Genomic DNA, 17,337 nt, shown 5'->3' with positions numbered 1-17,337 from the left:
TTTACCGTCTGTATCACACACAGTCCTCTTTTTTTATGAAGAAAACATTACTGTCCAAGCTGCTTTTTACATTCTCTCAACATATGTAAAAAAAAAAAGACTTCATAATATATAATTGTGTTAATAAATTGTGTATTTTATTAATTTTATTATGTAATTATGTACATGTGAAGGATAGAAGGATGATTTTCGTCCAGCAAAGCTAACAAAGTCTGCCCTCAGAGGGAACTGTGAGATTCAGGGTCTTTAGTGAACTGTGCTTTTCTGTGAGAGCTTATAAACTATGGAATATGACACCTATTGACATAAGAAAATACATTTAGTCTCCACCTGAAGGACCTGCTTCTCAATAACCAAATATGTGAACATCATTAGCTGGATCTGCCTTTTAGCCTGCACGTTGTTTGTCTATTGCCTGTCTATATTTGTTTTATCTTTGTATTTGTTGTAGCTTTGAGCCAGCCTAATGGCTAATGCCCAGTTTTTTAGCGATGAATTACTTTTTTTGCTTTGTAATTTTAACAACTTTGACTTTTTTTTTTCTTTTTTTCACAGATATGGTAACGGTCTTTAAAACATCTTACCAAAAGGACTACAGTTGGAAATTAGCCAGCCAGCTAACATTGGCACATTTACTATTAAGTTGAGAGCCCATTAAATAATTTTAAAGGTCAGCTTGCACATAAGGCCAACTTTTCTAAGCTTGCATGGTTTATCTTTTGGTTTATCCTCCTCTACTCCTCCTCCATCTGCATGTGAGTTGTGTGTTTTTGACCACTTGATCTCCATAAACTACATCTGTTTTCTTGGTCTCATCCACCTACCCAGTCTTCATTGCCTCCTATCTTTATCCGAACATACCTGAATGAACAATTCTCCAACCTGCCTACCTCTTACATTCTCAAACAGTCATGTAACATCATCTTGTATCTGTATCATCATAAATTTTCAAAGACGATTTTTATTGTTATTATCGCCATATAAATAAAAAAATAAAATAAAAAATGTAATTAAAAAGTAATGCTGTATTATGGCCTCCGGACACTGGGTGGCGCTGCTTCCTTTTCCGTCTCTCAGCAACGTTGACTCGGCGCTGCCTGTTGCCTAGTGACGAAAAACTATCGAGCGCCGATGATTTCCTGCGTCTCCAAAAATCTCAGCAAATACTTACTTTCACGATGTTTTCCGCGTCTCCGCGGCCGGATTACGGGATGAAATAGCGCCGCTGCCTTTTTCCGCGTTTATGCTATGACGCTATGAAGCGTTATGAGAAAATGATTAATAATTATAATTTCATCAGGGTCGTCGGGAAAGGCAGCTATGGGGAGGTGAACTTGGTGAAACACAAAACGGACCGAAAACAGGTGAGAAGCGTGTTTGAATTTAAACCCAGCTCACAAATGTTAAAAATGTGCAACTTTTTTAACCAAAGGTTTAATGTTTTTGTAGAGTCCGCGTTATATAGCACAGTTAGCTTGGATTAAAGCTCGCCTCAATGATGCTAACATGTCTAGCTTGTGTTTTATGTTATCACATCATCATCATCATGTGGTAGCTAATGGTTCTTTGTGGTTAACTTGAGAGTTAATTTAACCAAATATGTCCACTGACGTAGATATTAATATATAGTTTTATATCTATGGATGATGAAAATAGTGACATCCTGCACTGTATACATAATAATTAGTTGTTTTCTATGAAATACCTCCATAAAACAACGCTTTATTGCATAATTTGTACTTACCATCTCTTAGCTGGAGTATGGTAATGCTTCTTTTAAGACTTTGGGAGAACTTGAGAGTTAATTTAGCCAAATATGTCCACTGCCCTGACCTAGACATTAATATATAGCTTTCTGTCTTTATCTTTGGACCATTATGATGGCTACAGTGACTTCCTCCACATGCATACATATTTTGAAGTGACGTGGTTTAAAATTCCTCTTTAAAACAACTCATTGAATGATCAATCAGAATTTATTTGTATAGCACTTTTCATACAAACTGTAGCACAGAGTACGCTACACAATACTCCAGTTATACTCAACCATCATGTGGAGATAATGTTGATAATATTTGTGAACCCCTGCTTTAAAACAGTCAATTCTGTATTAACACTTGATAAAAATATAACATACACAACTACGTTGAATTCACCGCCATTAGATTTCATGCTCATGTGGGTCTTATTTATGGTTTTTAATCTCTGATTATGTATTGATACATATGATTGCAGCATTAACCCGTGTGTCTTCCTCCCTTTTTTCCCCCAGTATGTTATAAAGAAGCTGAATCTAACCACCTCCTCCAAGCGTGAGCGCCGTGCGGCCGAGCAGGAGGCGCAGCTACTGTCCCGCCTCCGACATCCCAACATCGTGACGTACAGGGAGTCTTGGGAAGGAGACGACTGTCAGCTGTACATCGTGATGGGCTTCTGCGAAGGCGGCGACCTCTATCACAGGCTCAAGCAGCAAAAAGGGGAACTGTTACCTGAGAGGCAGGTGGTGGAGTGGTTTGTCCAGATAGCCATGGCGCTGCAGGTACAGTAGACTCCGACAGTGAGAGCAAACGGCAAATTGTTCTTCTTTTCCCTGAGAACGTGACATGGAAAGTGATTGCTGTAATTTTGCTCGACACAGTACCTGCACGAGAGGAACATTCTTCATCGGGACCTTAAAACGCAGAATATCTTCCTGACTAAGACGAACATCATCAAAGTCGGGGACCTCGGCATTGCACGCGTGTTGGAGAACCAGAATGATATGGCCAGCACGCTCATCGGGACCCCTTACTACATGAGTCCTGAGCTGTTCTCTAATAAACCCTATAACCACAAGGTATTTTTATTTATCTGGTTCTGGGTGTTTAAAGGAAGGACATGCACATTACTGACTGATTTCACTGAAATTATCCAAGGGCAGAGGATAGAGGATAGAGGGCAGGGATGTCTTATTCTCCAGACAGACATTCACCTTGGTGTACAAATCAGAACATATTTGATATGATAGCGAACATAAAGAAAGACACAGACATTAGTTTTCTACTGTTTTCTACTTCTAAGCACAAAATAAACTGTACTGTAACACATATTTAACAGTATTTAAATCTGGCATATGTTGACAAAAGTAATAATAACAGTACAGTAACTCATTATCTTGGCCACACTCAGGCTTAACTGATGAAGTCCACACTACTAGAAGTAAACTGAATACATACAGTATGTTCACTACTTCTGCAGTGGTGCTTGGGTGACACTTTTACAACCTTCACAGCTGGAGTACATGCAGATATTGATGGGTTCCCCCTTTTCATTCAGGGTCTTTACAATTTTTGTAGATTTCTTTACGGTTGAGTTCATTCTGTTTGTAGTCAGACGTCTGGGCCCTGGGTTGCTGCGTGTATGAGCTGTCCACACTGAAACACGCCTTCAATGCCAAGGACATGAACTCACTGGTGTATCGCATTGTAGAGGGAAAGGTGGGTTTCATATTTTCACATATGTCTGTTTTAATCAACTGTCATTAGTTAAAACTTAAATCTCATATAGAGTTAATTGTTTGTGCTTTTCAGGACACTCAAGTCAGAAAACGTCAGGGTTAAACATGTCTGAGTAATGATTGTCATGTAAAGAGACGCTCATAATCTAGAAATAATACAGTTTTCTGTTTTTCTCTTCAGCTGCCACAGATGCCCAGTAGATATGATCCCCAGCTCGGAGATCTGATCAAGAGCATGCTGAGTAAGAGACCTGAAGACAGGCCTGACGTCAAACTCATCCTACGTCAGCCCTACATAAAACGACAAATAGCCATGTTCCTCGAGGCCACTAAAGAGTAGGTGTCACTGAAAGTTATTTCTTATGCAAAAGTACATTTCTATATTACGTCTACGTTCATATATTAAGTTATTTTCCCTGATTTTACTCACACGTTAAATGTCACGATTAGTGTTGGATGTCGGACGTTTGATTTGTTCCCACATTTCCAGAAAAACTGCCAAGTCGAGGAACAAAGCCATAGTTGGCAGCGGAGACGGTAGGAACAACAGTGCATCGTCTGTGGCGTCGTGTCAGCCGAAACGTCCGAGGCTGCCACCAAGTCCCCAACCTGAACCGCCTGCTGGGGTCAAACGGGTGAGTGAGCGCGTCTGACAGCTTCACAAACGTGCAACTCGACATGAACGTATGAAAATGTATGAACGCATGTTGCATGAGAGTGTGTTGTATTTATTCAAATTTGTCTACTTGCTTTTATATAGGGCTTTTTTTTTATTATAGAGTTTGTATGTAGCACCTACGGGTCTAGATTGGCAGTTTTGTTGTTTCCACAATGAAAATGAAGGGCATTCATTCATTCATTCATTCATTCATTCATTCATTCAAATATCATGAGTTAAGTTAATTGACTGACATTTCTCTCACTTTTTCACAGAAAATAGTTTAACTTGGATATATATATATTTATAAGACCAAATAATTAAAAATAACTAAATTACCATGTATTTTGTATTTCTAGTACAGCATTACAGTATTAATAAAAATATAATTTTCTTGTTTAGTATGAAACAGCAGCTGAATAGACTCATAACAAGTTTTTTTTACAGTCAAGTGGAGTTGAAGGTGTTTATCTTCATCCTCAGAAAGAAGACAAATCCCATCAGCATAAAAGCCGTAATGGTGTGACAGAGAGTTCTGCCGTCCAAAAACCTCCGTCACCCAAACCCTCCTCGCCTGACGCCCTCCAATCGTCCCTGGCGACTGTCAGCAACATCGATATCCACCTACAGCAGGATGACGACCCGGCGAAGAGACAGGTGCAGGAGCCTCAGCCGGTCGTGTCCAACCACCGGGCGGCTAATGAACCTGCGACTCACGGTGCGAACAAAGACAGCAAGGGAAGAGGGAAACCGGATCCGTCTCCCCCTCCCTCCCCCGTTAAGCCCCCGCTGAAGTCTGGATCAGATGTTGGCAGTGGGGGAGGAGACGAGAGGATGGCGTCCAATGGTTTGGTGGAAGGTGGACCACGGGCCACACCAAACCACCGGGATACATTTTCTGTTTTGGGGGAGAAACCAGTGTCACATGTGGATGATAAGGACGATACCATGGAGTTACTCAAAGAAGCTGACGCACAGAACCCAGATCTGGAAAACGTCGGAGGAGTTGTGAATGTGGATGATAACAATGACACAGTGACCCTCTTCAAGCGAGCACAACACTTACATAATTCAGACGTCCAGGTAAGTTCCTTAAATAGTTTTCTCATGACATATTGTCATATTACTTCTGTATGTCTTATGTGTTAAATTCTGATTTGGTAGGAAAACCTAGAATCTACTGAAAAGCTGTTGGAGTCTCCAGCACTGGTGAGCATTAAAATTCACCTGATCTTAATGAAGCACAGAAGACACTGGTTTAACACAACTAACAACAAACAAGAGGATTTATTTTGTGGTAAAAAAAGTTTAACTGTGTCCCTTTAGGAGCCTGTTCAGGAGGAATCTCCCTCGTTAGCCGACAAGACTGATCGATCAGTTCCAGGCCGAACTCCCCTCTACTTCTCATCAGAGCCATCGGTCTCACAACGAACCAGAGGGAAGCACACAACGCTGACACACGGGGATCAGGACAAGGTAAACAATGTTAGGTCACAGACATTTTAAAATTTGATTTTATATATGCAGCGGTGGAAAAAACTTATTGGACACCTGTAGAAATTTCAAATATTAACATGAAATATTTGTGGAAAAATCTTTTTTTTGTGGCTGCATTAGACAGACACAAACAAATACAAATTATATTTATTTTCTTTATTTTTTACAAGAAAAGCTAACAAAACTAAACTCTTAACAGTCAGTTCACAACATTGTCAGTATCAAAGTCAACAAATAACAGAGAATGTGTTCAAAACTGAACAAAAAATAATCATCACATTAATATTTAGTATATCCGCATTAGTAGAGCAGTGGAGCAGCAGGGCTAAATTACAGCACTGGTACCAGAATCTCTCATGTATTTTTGTGGAACCAATCAATTTTAAGTTTTTAATGGCTGTTTTAGGATTTGTTTAGTATTTTGTTTGTGATTGTACTAAAAAAAACGTTACATGAAAAGTGATTCTTAATGCAATATTTCACAAATGCATTGAGTGAAAGCTGTTTTCCACCACTGTTATATATAATAATAATAATAATACAATTATTATTCTGCATTCTACCAGCATGAAAGGCAGTAAGTTAGGCTAATTAAAATGTTGTTTCATCTTGTTTTATCCTCTCTTAGTCCAAGACGGCCGCTCCTCGACCTTTGCCTCAACCTCCCGCTGAGACTGTAGCTGTGGAGGGGAAGAAGAGGAATAGGAGGAGCACAGAGAGCAAGAAAGCGGATGTAACTGCATCATCCTCTTCAGTTAGTTCCTGTAAAGACGGACTGTTAGCGCTGCCACAGGTGAGAGTCCACACAACTGTTCCTTATTCTGTGTGGGACACATATATTGTATGAACAGGCAGTATCAACATTGTAGTCATAATTCTTCATAGTTCATCATTTAAAAAAAAAAATAAATAAAACATACGGGGTTCAAAGTAGTATATTCCGTCTGAAATCAGCAGATGCAGTTTACTTTATTTTATTCATTTATTTTTTTTTAACAGAAAATAATTTTATTTTCAGGATCGGCCTTTGTCGGCCAGAGAGAGACGGAGACTCAGGCAGTCTCAGGAGAGCGTCAACCAGCCAGGTACTTAGTCTTTTCCCGACTGAAAACAGAACATTTAAGATGGACCTATAAAAGAAACATTGATAAATGTTGGATATCTAACAAAAAAAACAAACAAAAACATGAGTAACTGGATGGATTTCTTCAAGAAACCTAAAACTCACCTTGGTTTTAGTTTTGCTGTGAGCTATAAAAATGAACTGGACGACTGTGAATCTTCATAAACAAAATTAGACAGTAATTCTCACAAATGCACTCTCCTACACCTGCATTTATGCATGTCGTCAGTCTGGGAGTCAAACACCTTTTCTGTTTTCTCCAGGTGTCAGCTCTGCACGAAGGGCATCTTATGACGTCACTCCCTCCCAGGCTGAGCACTGCAGTGTCCCTCTCACGCGATGTGTTTCAGTCACAGAGTCCAGCTCTAAGGTACAGACACTCAGAAAGTATGGCCTTGTCTTTGCTTTTCAATGAATCCACACTATAATGAACAGAGGTAGCTGGTGAGCAAGTCAATCTCTAGTCTCTTCTCTCCGTTTAAAGGCTTATCAAATAACGTTATCGTGACATTAAAAAAAAAGTCAGTGTCAGAACCTGTCACAAGAGCGAGTGTGTTGTGTTACTTTAGGATAAGTTTCTGGAGCAAAGGTCGGATGAGGATGAGTGCAGCTCATCCACGAGTTCCACGGAGCGTTCAGAGGGAGACTGCAGGGAAAGGTGAGAGCTTGATTCAAGCTCGCTAGCTTGTCACTTTAAATCTAATCATCGTATGTGTTTCTGAGACTTGTTTGTGTTACTGTGGTGATTCACTGGTTCTCTGCAGGAAGGCCGAATCCAACGACATGCACGATTTAGTCCACATGATGACTCAGACTTTGAGGATGGATGTCGGAGACGGTGGAAACGAGGTGGACAAAGGGAGATTCGGCTCCACTGCGCTGCCAGAATTCAAGCTCAACAGGAAGTACAGGGACACGCTGGTGCTTCACGGGAAGACCCGAGGGGACGCAGAGAACCTGTCACTTGGTGAAATACCAACAGGTCAGACGGTTTAATCAAACTCTCTGTTGTGATCGTTCAGTAAGTCGTTGTGTAAGCGTCCTTGTGTTTAACAAGCGTGTTTCTCCAGAAGGCTCCACATCTGGTCCAGCCAAGATAAGAAGAGCCATCGAGCAGCTGAGGACAGACGTAGTAAAGGGCCTGGGAGTCAAGCTGCTGGACAGAGTGCTGGAAATCATGGAGATGGAGGATGAGGCCAAAAGAGAAGTAAGTGAAACACTGATGTACAGACCATCGTGATTTTACTTAATCTGATATATCTCATTCAGTAGAAGCTGCATCCAAACCTTTGGCTGACAGTGTATGTGACTTTCAATAAAGGACATGGATTCTGCATTCTCACTATTTACAATGATGCCTTAAAATATTTGAATCCTTCTGGATGTTCTATGTATCTGCATAAAAACCTGAAATTGTGAATTGAAGTCCTGACAGTAGACAAAGAAAACACAATCAAACAAGTGAAACACAAATATTACACTTGGGTTTGTACTTACTCAGGAAAATTAGCCAGTATTACACATGATATGTTGAAATCATCAACTGCTTTTCATGCAAAGTGCTCATATTTATATTCCTATATTCCTATTCCTTTTTTCTATTTCTTTATACCAACACATAAATAAATTCTTCATAACTGTTCAGATCAATCTTAACATGGCACATTTATTAAATGTACCAAATCTGATAAATGCTGAGTTTCTGGTAAGTCCTCTAAGTTCTACTAAGTCTGGTCGCTCCGTTCAAATCAGGTGAATTATTTTCATGTGAAAAATTCATTTACCTGTGTTTTCGACCTGATCTGAGTCGCCTCAATTTTTTTTCAGCTGTGTCTTCGTGACCAGATGGGAGATGAGAAGTATCAAGTCTATGCTGTGATGGTGAGGCAGCTGAAATTCTTCGAGGACATGGCCTTCAAGGTTTAAAAAAACACTGTCTATGAGGGTCACGAACATTTGCATTTCTATGTCGCGATTTGTGAAAAAGATTTTCGACACATCTTGTATAACAGGATACACTTTCTGAAACCACCTGAGAGCTTATTCCTGCCAAAGACAACTCTGGTTGTGTGGCATCGCTACATTTTTCAGCCTGATCATATTCAAGTCCTCGTTTCCTCATTTGTTTTTGTTACTAGATACACTTGTACTGGCAATCGTATGTAAATAAGCTTCTTTAAACCTCATTTCAGTATGAACAGAGAATGTGAAATCAGTCTTAGAAAGGGACTCATGATGGCTATGCAAAACGTTCGGTCACGTTCAAGCACTCAAGTCTTTCTACATGTACTTATAGTTTAAACCCAAGTGTATTTATGATGCTGAAGTTCAGTAATTGTTGTTGTTTTCTACGCTGTATCTTTGATGACACTAGGTTTCACTTCAGCTGCTCCGTTATATTTTCCTATACACGAGATAATGTTAACTAGACTCATTGTAGATATTAACGTTTGAATTTTATAAAGAATCCTGAATGTATTTTTTTACAGTTACTTTCCATAATGTTGAGAATAACAATAAAGAATTGTGGTGATAACAAAAATCTCAATAAAATGAAACACTGCAGTTGTGAAACAGAGAGATCTTTATTATTTGACTGACAAACACTAACAATTTGTTTTTGCTAAATGCTAGAAATGTGAGACAAACTGTAACATACACCCACTATCCTGTTCATTAGCTACACTAGTGAACACAAATGCATTCTTCTATAAAAGACCTGCACCATATATATATATATATATATATATATTAGCTTCAGCTTTTTAGCTTTAACTTCCTCCAAAATGACCATACAGTTGAATCACCACCTTTCTGATGCGGTTTCAACTTAAACCGAACGCTAGAACCGTCATGATGGGGGATTTAGTGCAAGACTGTTATATTAGAATGAATTCTGTTTCACCAGTGTACCCAATGTTTCGGCAAGTGGGAGTAATTTCCATTATAAAAAAGACGTATTAACAGCCAGATTGGGACGGTTTCTGAGTTATTTGTGCTTCTTCTTCTTGATGCTTTCCTGAGGTTTTTGGCTGCTCTCGGTCTCACGGTCTGGTATAATTGGCTGCCAGGATAGAGGATTCTTCCTGTACATGGGCCATGGAGGCAGGGTCAACTGAAGCAGAGGAGAGAAACAAAATGCACAAGTTATGACATGTTGTGCAAACACAAGGGAACCAGCAATGACTCGAAGCCTCCTACTCTGCAATGTCGTAGGTTAACAGACAGGGCGAACTGTATGAAAATCCTGTGTCTGTTTCGTACCTGCACGCAAAGCAAACAATATAAAGCTTACCACGCAAGAGATGGCAAATCCAGCCATGACTATGTACACCGTCCACCCAAACTGTTCGATGATCAGTCCGTACACAAACCCAATCACCTGCAGACACAACACAAAGTTCATCATTAAAAATCCCTGCCATTGCAGTGGGACGTTTTGTTGCTGTACAGGCATCTTGATCATTTACCGCTGAGATGAGGATTATTCCCTGGAAAATCTGTTCAGCCAGCTTCTGACCTTTATAATCCTAAAACACAATAAGACATGGGAAAAAAAAGTCAAAAAGGATGCAGCGTTAGTGACAGGAAGTCAGTGCAGTGCATCGTAATCCACTTTCAGAGATATTTACATAAATATAAGAAAACATCTGATATCTACATGCGTCTCAAGTAAAATGCACAATTAATGCTCATCTTGCTAAACTTTTGTTTGCAGAATATGGATGTCGATAATAAAACATAATAAAACAAACACAGCAGCTGTTACCCATGAAACCACAGCAGCGACCAGCTACCGCTAGGTAGGTTAGCTTTAGCTTATTAGAACAGTGAAAATTAAATGTGATGGGATTGATTAACTTTGCAAATTCCCGTTACATGAATGAATTATCTCTTACCATGTGCGTGGGAATTGACTTGAATATAGACAGCATGTTTCCACTTGAACTGAACAAACACAAACGGAATGAATCTAACAGACCGAACGAATTCAACTTCCGGGTTGAAAAGCTACGTCGTGAACGGAAAAGGACCCCTGAGTCACTTCCGCCTGTCTAAACCTGTGTTTACTGCGCATGTGCTAAGATTGGTCAATCCTTTGAATGTAACGGTCAAATCATTATTTTATTTTATTTGGTTCGGATTTGAGACGAATAAGTGTGTATTTTGTGAAGATATTGAAATTACAGACCATTTATTTCTTTCACTGTGTTTTCACAGAAGAATTACGGACCGATATATACGACTGGCTTCATATACACCAATATTCTTTCGTCAAAAGGACATTATTTACGGTTTCGTCTCAGAAAAACATTTTTTTTTATTATTATTTCAAATAACAATATCCTGAAGCTGAATTTTACATACAAAAATTTAAATACTTGATGATTAATTCTAGATTGTATGTGTTTCATTCGTTAACGTTACGAGTTTCTAATCCCCTTAGAATAGTGAAGAGAAAACATGCGATAAAACTGTTCAACTGGGTTGAGAAATACGATTTGCAAAGAAAACCATTGCCTCATGTTGTTGTTTTTCCCTCTCTTTTTATTTTCTGCTTTTTTCTGTTTTCAGATTGCACTTTATATATCTGTCAAGAGCTGCCTTTTCTGATAGATATATGTTTTACATATTTTGTTTTACCTAATTATATGTAGCCATTGTGAAGATTGTGTACCACAGTGTTTAATAAACTGATTTTTTTTAATAAAAATAAAATAAAATAAATATTCGGGAATGTTTTTGGCTGCCTAGAAGATTGCCTGACAATATATGTCGCAGCTATATTTGAGACATAGTAAAATATATTACATCTTCTCCGTATATTTTCGACTTTTATTTCTAGACACTGAAGCAAACACGCATCCCGCAATATAGTTCATAACATTTATGGGTACTGAAAACAGGGAGAGAATGTAATTTTCCCAATCAGGCACGTGGTAGACATCTATTTCTACGTACAATTGTGATAAACGGATGGAATAAAAAAAACTTGTTGATGTTGAGTTGGCAGTTTGGCTTTAGCGTGCAATTGGACTCCGGTGTGTTTTTTTATTTTTTATTCTTAAAACTCCGCCAAAACATTGCACATATCCTAAATGTGTGCACATTAACACACACTTCACAGCCTCTAATTTGTACTTGTAAATCGTGCGTCACCGCCACGCAGCGGTGCAGATTCAATTCGGGTTCACCTCAGCTCAGCAGACAGCCTCAAGATAACCTGTGAGGACTCCACTCAGAATAATCCCATGGTTTTTTGATTTGTTTTTTTCTATTATTATTATTATTTTATTAGACCTGCTGGAGGGACGAGTGAGACTGTTGTTATGACACTAAGAAGAGGTGAGTCCATGTGGCTGATTTCCTTAAGCAGCATTTATACTCCTCCGTATGTCTGCATGTCTGTACACGTTTTGTGTTTGGAAAATACAAAATGCAATAGGAACCCGGTACAGCTGCACTGTGGAAAAACTGTTAAATGTTGTGCTTTTTTACAAATAACCTTACTTTGCCTCACATGTGTGCAGCTTCACTGCTACTGGAGATTGCTGCCAAACAAAATTTCGTCGTAACTTGTGTACTAATACCAGGGCTTCATTGTGTCTCCCAGTAAACCTGATCATCCTCGTTCTGCTGGCTGTGGCTTTCCTCATCATAGTGCAACGAAACATCCTCAACCTCAGCGACTTTTTGCACAAAGAAAACCCAGGTGTGTTGGTCTTTATGTTGAAATCTGTGTCTCTTTTCTTCCCAATACCTAGTTTATCACTGCTGTCCACAAGTTATTAGATGGATGGATGTTTTATTCATTACAGACTGGGAAAAATTAACAGTTGCAGCAGCAATGTACAGACACTCGATATCCAATAAACTATATACCACAATAGACTTGTAGAAGATGTCCAGCATGTTACTACACACATTGAAGGACCTCAGCTTCCTCAGGACCTTCTAAGACGAATTAGTTGCATTAAAAATGAGTCCATAAAATCAATTTGTCTTCATTCAGATGCCGGGGTGATCCTTCCCTTCGAGGCTGAGCTGTCTCCAGACGTCAGACCACTTCCGCAGAGGAATGGGGAGGAGATCCTGGTTCTCGTCGCCGCTGACGAGGACAGGCTCGGCGCTGTGGTCGCCGCCATGAACAGCGTCTACCAGAACAGCAAAGCCAACGTCGTCTTCACCATCGTGACCTTGAATGACACAGTCGATCACCTGAAGTATGTTGGTCACATGCGTGCTGGCGTGAGCGTGTTAATGTCAGTTGTGTAATTAAAGTAATGTGATTCTTATTTTTCCAACAGGGCGTGGATGAGTAAGACGAAGCTGAACAACATCAAACATAAGATAGTTATTTTCAAGCCTGAGCTCCTCAGCGGAAAGATTGCTAATGATCCTCAAATGCCGGAGGCTGCAAAACCAGTAAGACCACTGAACATAGCATGAAATCTTCAAGCTGCTCCTTATCTGTGGTTAACTTTTTCTTGATGGTCTGTTTTCCAGTTGACCTTTGCAAGATTCTATATGCCTATATACATACCAGACGCAGAGAGAGCTATCTATTTGGATGATGACATAATTGTGCAAGGTAAGACCCCAACATGGAGGAAGGGAGCTACGTAGGTTCTGAACTTTAAGGAGCAGTGTGTGTGTGTTTTATTGGGAGCTAGTGATGAGGAAACTGAATTGATTTACTTTAAATTTATTTGCAATGAAGATAGAAAACATTAAAAATGGTATAAAAATGGTTAGTTTCTTTTCAGGAGCAATGGAAGCCAAGAAAGGCTTGTGAAATGCCTCCTCTATGTAAAGCAAAATGTATCTACACATGTAAACTACAAATAAATAAATAGAAAGGAAAAAGAGAAAATACTGTAAAGAAACAAATCATTGTGTGCAAATTGAGAGGAAATCAAAATTAATGGAAGTTCATTGTGTGCAAAATCAGACAAATCATGCCAACCTCCAGAGTACCAACAATTGCTGTCCTTTTAACCTCCTGAGACCCAGCGTCCTCATATGAGGACATTACCTTTTAGGCTTGTGGCAGCTTATTCTGCTTCATTTAGACCCGTTGTCCTCATAAGCAGACACTTTTATCTGCCATGTACTGGTAGCCAAGGGTCAATACACGTGTTTATTTATGCTCATTAACTTTTCTAGTTTAGAATGACAAGACAATTTACAGACGATCACAGGACAAAAGTGGAAGAGGTACAAGACATCATTCAATTTTATGGTTGAAACCTGTTTATTTATTCTTATTAATGTTTCTAGTTTGATATGATGCGCAAATTTAACAAATTTTATCAATAACAACGAGCTACAACATCGCTAATACTCGTTTTAGGACGTTGGGACTTCATTGTTCTGTCTTTGCTCACCCATGTACAGGAATTAAAATAAACAGTTTTATACTCTGTCACACATTGGGTGACTTTATTAAAATGTAAATAATGAAATAATCCCAGTGTCCACATATGAGGACATGTTTTTTTTGTTTTGTTTTTTTAAACTACTACTTCCTGTTCAAAGATGATGCTTAGTTTTTATAGCTCTTAGGTCCTACTGATCTCAAATCACCTTGGAGAAATTAAAAACGCCCAGGTCTCTCAAAGAATGCATTTTGTCTCTTCTGTCCGACTTCAGGGGATATTCAAGAACTTTACGAGACCAACCTCAAACCAGGACACGCCGCTGCCTTCTCTGATGACTGCGACTCGATATCCTCCAAGGGCATCATCCGCGGGGCTGGGAATCAGGTAGATGAACATTTTAAGTTATGTTTAAAAAAAAATAAAAAATCGAGAAATACATAAAATATCTGTGAATAAAAAATCATTTCCCTTCAACAGAATAACTACTTAGGTTTCCTGGACTTCAAGAAAGAAGCGATTCAGAAGCTGGGGATGAGGGCCGGCACCTGCTCCTTCAACCCGGGGGTCATAGTCGCCAACCTGACTGAATGGAAGAACCAGAACATCACCCAACAGCTGGAGCACTGGATGGAGCTCAATAAGCGGTAAGTGACCCGTTCGGGTGACACGGTGGGTTTCTGCTAAATTCATAAAACTTTAAAATAAAAAAAACTGTAAAAACGTAAATCGAATGCAGCGTTGGCATTGAGCAGCTTTTAATTTTTCTTTCCTCAGGGAGGATCTGTACAGTAAAACACTTGCGGAAAGCGTCACCACTCCTCCACTCCTCATTGTTTTTTACAAACGTCACTCCACCATCGACCCACTGTGGCACGTGAGACACCTCGGTAAGTTACGCTCAACTGCTGATAGAAAACGGGACAAAATTATCTTTTTATTAAAAGAACCACAGACCTCACAGATGACTCATATTTCAAATCCCATTTTGTCAAAATACCTTATTATTGACACACTCCAATGAAAAAATGTAAATCAGTTCCAGCCCTGGACGCTTATTAAAACATTATGATATTGAGAGTGTGATGCTTCAGGCTTGAAAATCTGCAAAAAAATTAAAATAAATAAAAAATAAAAACATCTCCTTGCCTAAAGAATTCATGGTAAGATGATTTTCGTGGCTCTGAGTTCAGAAAACTTAATTTATCCCATGCAGGCAATTGAGTTTACAGCTCCCAGCACAATAAAACAGTCATTAAAAACAGTCATGCATTAGACAAAGAACTCTAACACAGTAATTGGTTTCCCAGCAGTGATCTTGTGCACATGCAAATATGCCAAATTAAGTAGTTAAACAAGGAAAATAATAATAATAAAAAATTAGTAAGTGAGATAGAAAAATGATAATAATGAAGCAACAACCTGCTGTGTAAAACTGGCATTCATCAGCCTAGTAACTAAAGGGATGCAACACGATCTGTGCCTCTGTTGCTATGCAACTGGCCAAACAACCGCATCACCTCAGACACTGTTTTACCAACTACTTTTGTATTTTTGTTCATGATGCTAATTCTGTAAATCTTTTGATTAAACTGTTTATTTTATTTAGCTAGATAAGAATACTTATTTTCAACAATACTTATTATTATTTTATCTTTCTTGTTTTTAAAGATGTTTACTTTTATGTGTAACGAAGAATAGAATAGAAAAACATTCATTTGTCCCACAGTGGGGAAACTGCAGAAGCTACTGTGTCAAAGTAATTTCCCTCGTGGGTCATTAAGTTTAAAAGAGTTGGGGTTGTCTTACTTGTGGGGGTGCACAATAGCGCTGCCCTGAGGGCATTAATGTAAATCCACTGGACATAATACATCTACATGTTGAACTGACCGACACTAGAGCATTTTCTGGTCCAGCCAAAAAATAATAACTTCCAAAAATGACAAGTTATTCCCGTAAAAGACTGTGATAATCCAGTTTAAATGTTGACTCGATGATCAGACTATTGGGAACGATGCAGGTTTATATTATAATTTTCAAAAAGAAACAGTATAATGTCTGAATACTTATCACAATAAAAGGAAATAATGACCCATCTCTTCAGGTACGACAGGCGCTGGAAACCGCTACTCCCTCCAGTTTGTTAAAGCCGCCAAACTCCTCCACTGGAACGGACACTACAAGCCCTGGGGACGGACGTCCTCCTTCACCGACGTGTGGGACAAGTGGTTCATCCCCGACCCCACGGGGAAGTTTCACCCCGTGCGCCGACACGCGGGCGACAGCTAGACTCCAAGGACGGGACCTTCGCAGCAGAAACCCCGTTAACATCTCAGGAACTAAGGCCTTCTTCTCATTTGCCAAACCCCCTGTTTTTGAGTTCTGTGTGGACCTGCGTTACTACCTTAACACTAAACCTTTGTCCTGTCCCTTTTGAAATAGCAGCCACCTGTGGTTTTGATAAACTGTTAAAAATGAGATTGTTTGACATATAAATGATCAGAGAACGTGGATATATATATATAACACTACCTGCCAGCAGTGGTCAGATACAATGACAGCGTGCCAACACATTTATGCACAAATTATGATGGCGTATAAGTAGGTGGGTACGTTTACAAGCAGCTGAATCGTGATTAGCAAACTAAAGTGTTTTTGTAGCTGAGCTGTGATGGTGTAATAATCAGCCCGAAGCACATTCCCCAAGTCGCTCTTTGATTCATGAAGATGCTCTAACACCATTACCTCAGTTCACACCTCCTGTGGAATTTAAAAAATATTGTACGTAACATTTGTGAAGCCCTAGTTTTGATACGACGGTGGAGTCTCTTCATGATGCGCCGTTATTTTTAATTTGCCACAAATGACTCGTTCTTCAGGTTGAACTGTACGCGGACCACTAAGCAAACTAAAACCTAAGGACGTGTTTGTGCCAACGCTTACCCCACCCCATCTATTTACCTAACTACAGGATTTTTGTAATAAGCATCGAAAAGCAGTTTAGCCGTGTCGGTGTAAATATTCATCTTTTTTTGTACAATACATGAAATAAAACCTATGTGATAAACTCCTTTGATTTTGCTTTATTTCTGTAATTTCCCAAATGTAAAATAATAAAAGCTGTTAAAATGGTGCAGAATTAATCAGTTGCATCATAATTAGAAGAATATAATGAAAAGGAGGC

At 39.2% G+C, this 17,337-nt stretch overlaps 3 protein-coding genes across 5 annotated transcripts; 2 read left to right on the top strand and 1 right to left on the bottom strand.

The window, feature by feature from the left end:
• The first annotated feature begins 1,117 nt into the window (after positions 1–1,117).
• Positions 1,118–9,348, top strand: nek4 (NIMA-related kinase 4). Of its 2 annotated transcripts, none has more exons than XM_047584082.1 (16): positions 1,118–1,364; positions 2,273–2,539; positions 2,639–2,836; positions 3,369–3,476; positions 3,678–3,832; positions 3,987–4,131; positions 4,638–5,237; positions 5,319–5,363; positions 5,481–5,630; positions 6,280–6,444; positions 6,670–6,736; positions 7,038–7,144; positions 7,344–7,432; positions 7,539–7,756; positions 7,848–7,981; positions 8,602–9,348. In XM_047584082.1, exons 1-16 carry the CDS (start codon positions 1,257–1,259, stop codon positions 8,698–8,700), a joined length of 2,655 nt encoding a protein of 884 aa, XP_047440038.1. In that variant the 5' UTR covers positions 1,118–1,256; the 3' UTR covers positions 8,701–9,348. The 2 variants fall into 2 exon arrangements, with proteins under 2 accessions (XP_047440038.1, XP_047440037.1); XM_047584081.1 differs by having other exon boundaries at positions 7,845–7,981.
• On the bottom strand, positions 9,341–10,829 carry spcs1 (signal peptidase complex subunit 1). The gene is made up of 4 exons (XM_047584083.1): positions 10,674–10,829; positions 10,245–10,304; positions 10,070–10,156; positions 9,341–9,889 (listed from the first exon to the last, which is right to left on the bottom strand). The coding sequence occupies exons 1-4, from the start codon at positions 10,707–10,709 to the stop codon at positions 9,764–9,766; spliced, it is 309 nt and encodes a 102-aa protein (XP_047440039.1). The 5' UTR covers positions 10,710–10,829; the 3' UTR covers positions 9,341–9,763.
• A 916-nt stretch (positions 10,830–11,745) lies between these two features.
• On the top strand, positions 11,746–17,220 carry glt8d1 (glycosyltransferase 8 domain containing 1). 2 transcript variants are annotated; one of them, XM_047583545.1, is made up of 10 exons: positions 11,752–11,816; positions 12,074–12,120; positions 12,389–12,487; positions 12,788–12,998; positions 13,083–13,200; positions 13,282–13,366; positions 14,428–14,540; positions 14,634–14,800; positions 14,931–15,043; positions 16,258–17,220. In XM_047583545.1, the coding sequence occupies exons 2-10, from the start codon at positions 12,105–12,107 to the stop codon at positions 16,440–16,442; spliced, it is 1,107 nt and encodes a 368-aa protein (XP_047439501.1). In that variant the 5' UTR covers positions 11,752–11,816; positions 12,074–12,104; the 3' UTR covers positions 16,443–17,220. The 2 variants fall into 2 exon arrangements, with proteins under 2 accessions (XP_047439500.1, XP_047439501.1); XM_047583544.1 differs by having other exon boundaries at positions 11,746–12,120.
• The last annotated feature ends 117 nt before the right edge of the window (positions 17,221–17,337 follow it).

This window comes from Mugil cephalus, chromosome 4 (genome assembly GCF_022458985.1).
Source record: "Mugil cephalus isolate CIBA_MC_2020 chromosome 4, CIBA_Mcephalus_1.1, whole genome shotgun sequence".
Classification (NCBI taxonomy): domain Eukaryota; kingdom Metazoa; phylum Chordata; class Actinopteri; order Mugiliformes; family Mugilidae; genus Mugil; species Mugil cephalus.
The sequence above is the reverse complement of the archived record's forward strand: the minus strand, read 5'-3'. Positions and strand labels throughout refer to the sequence as shown.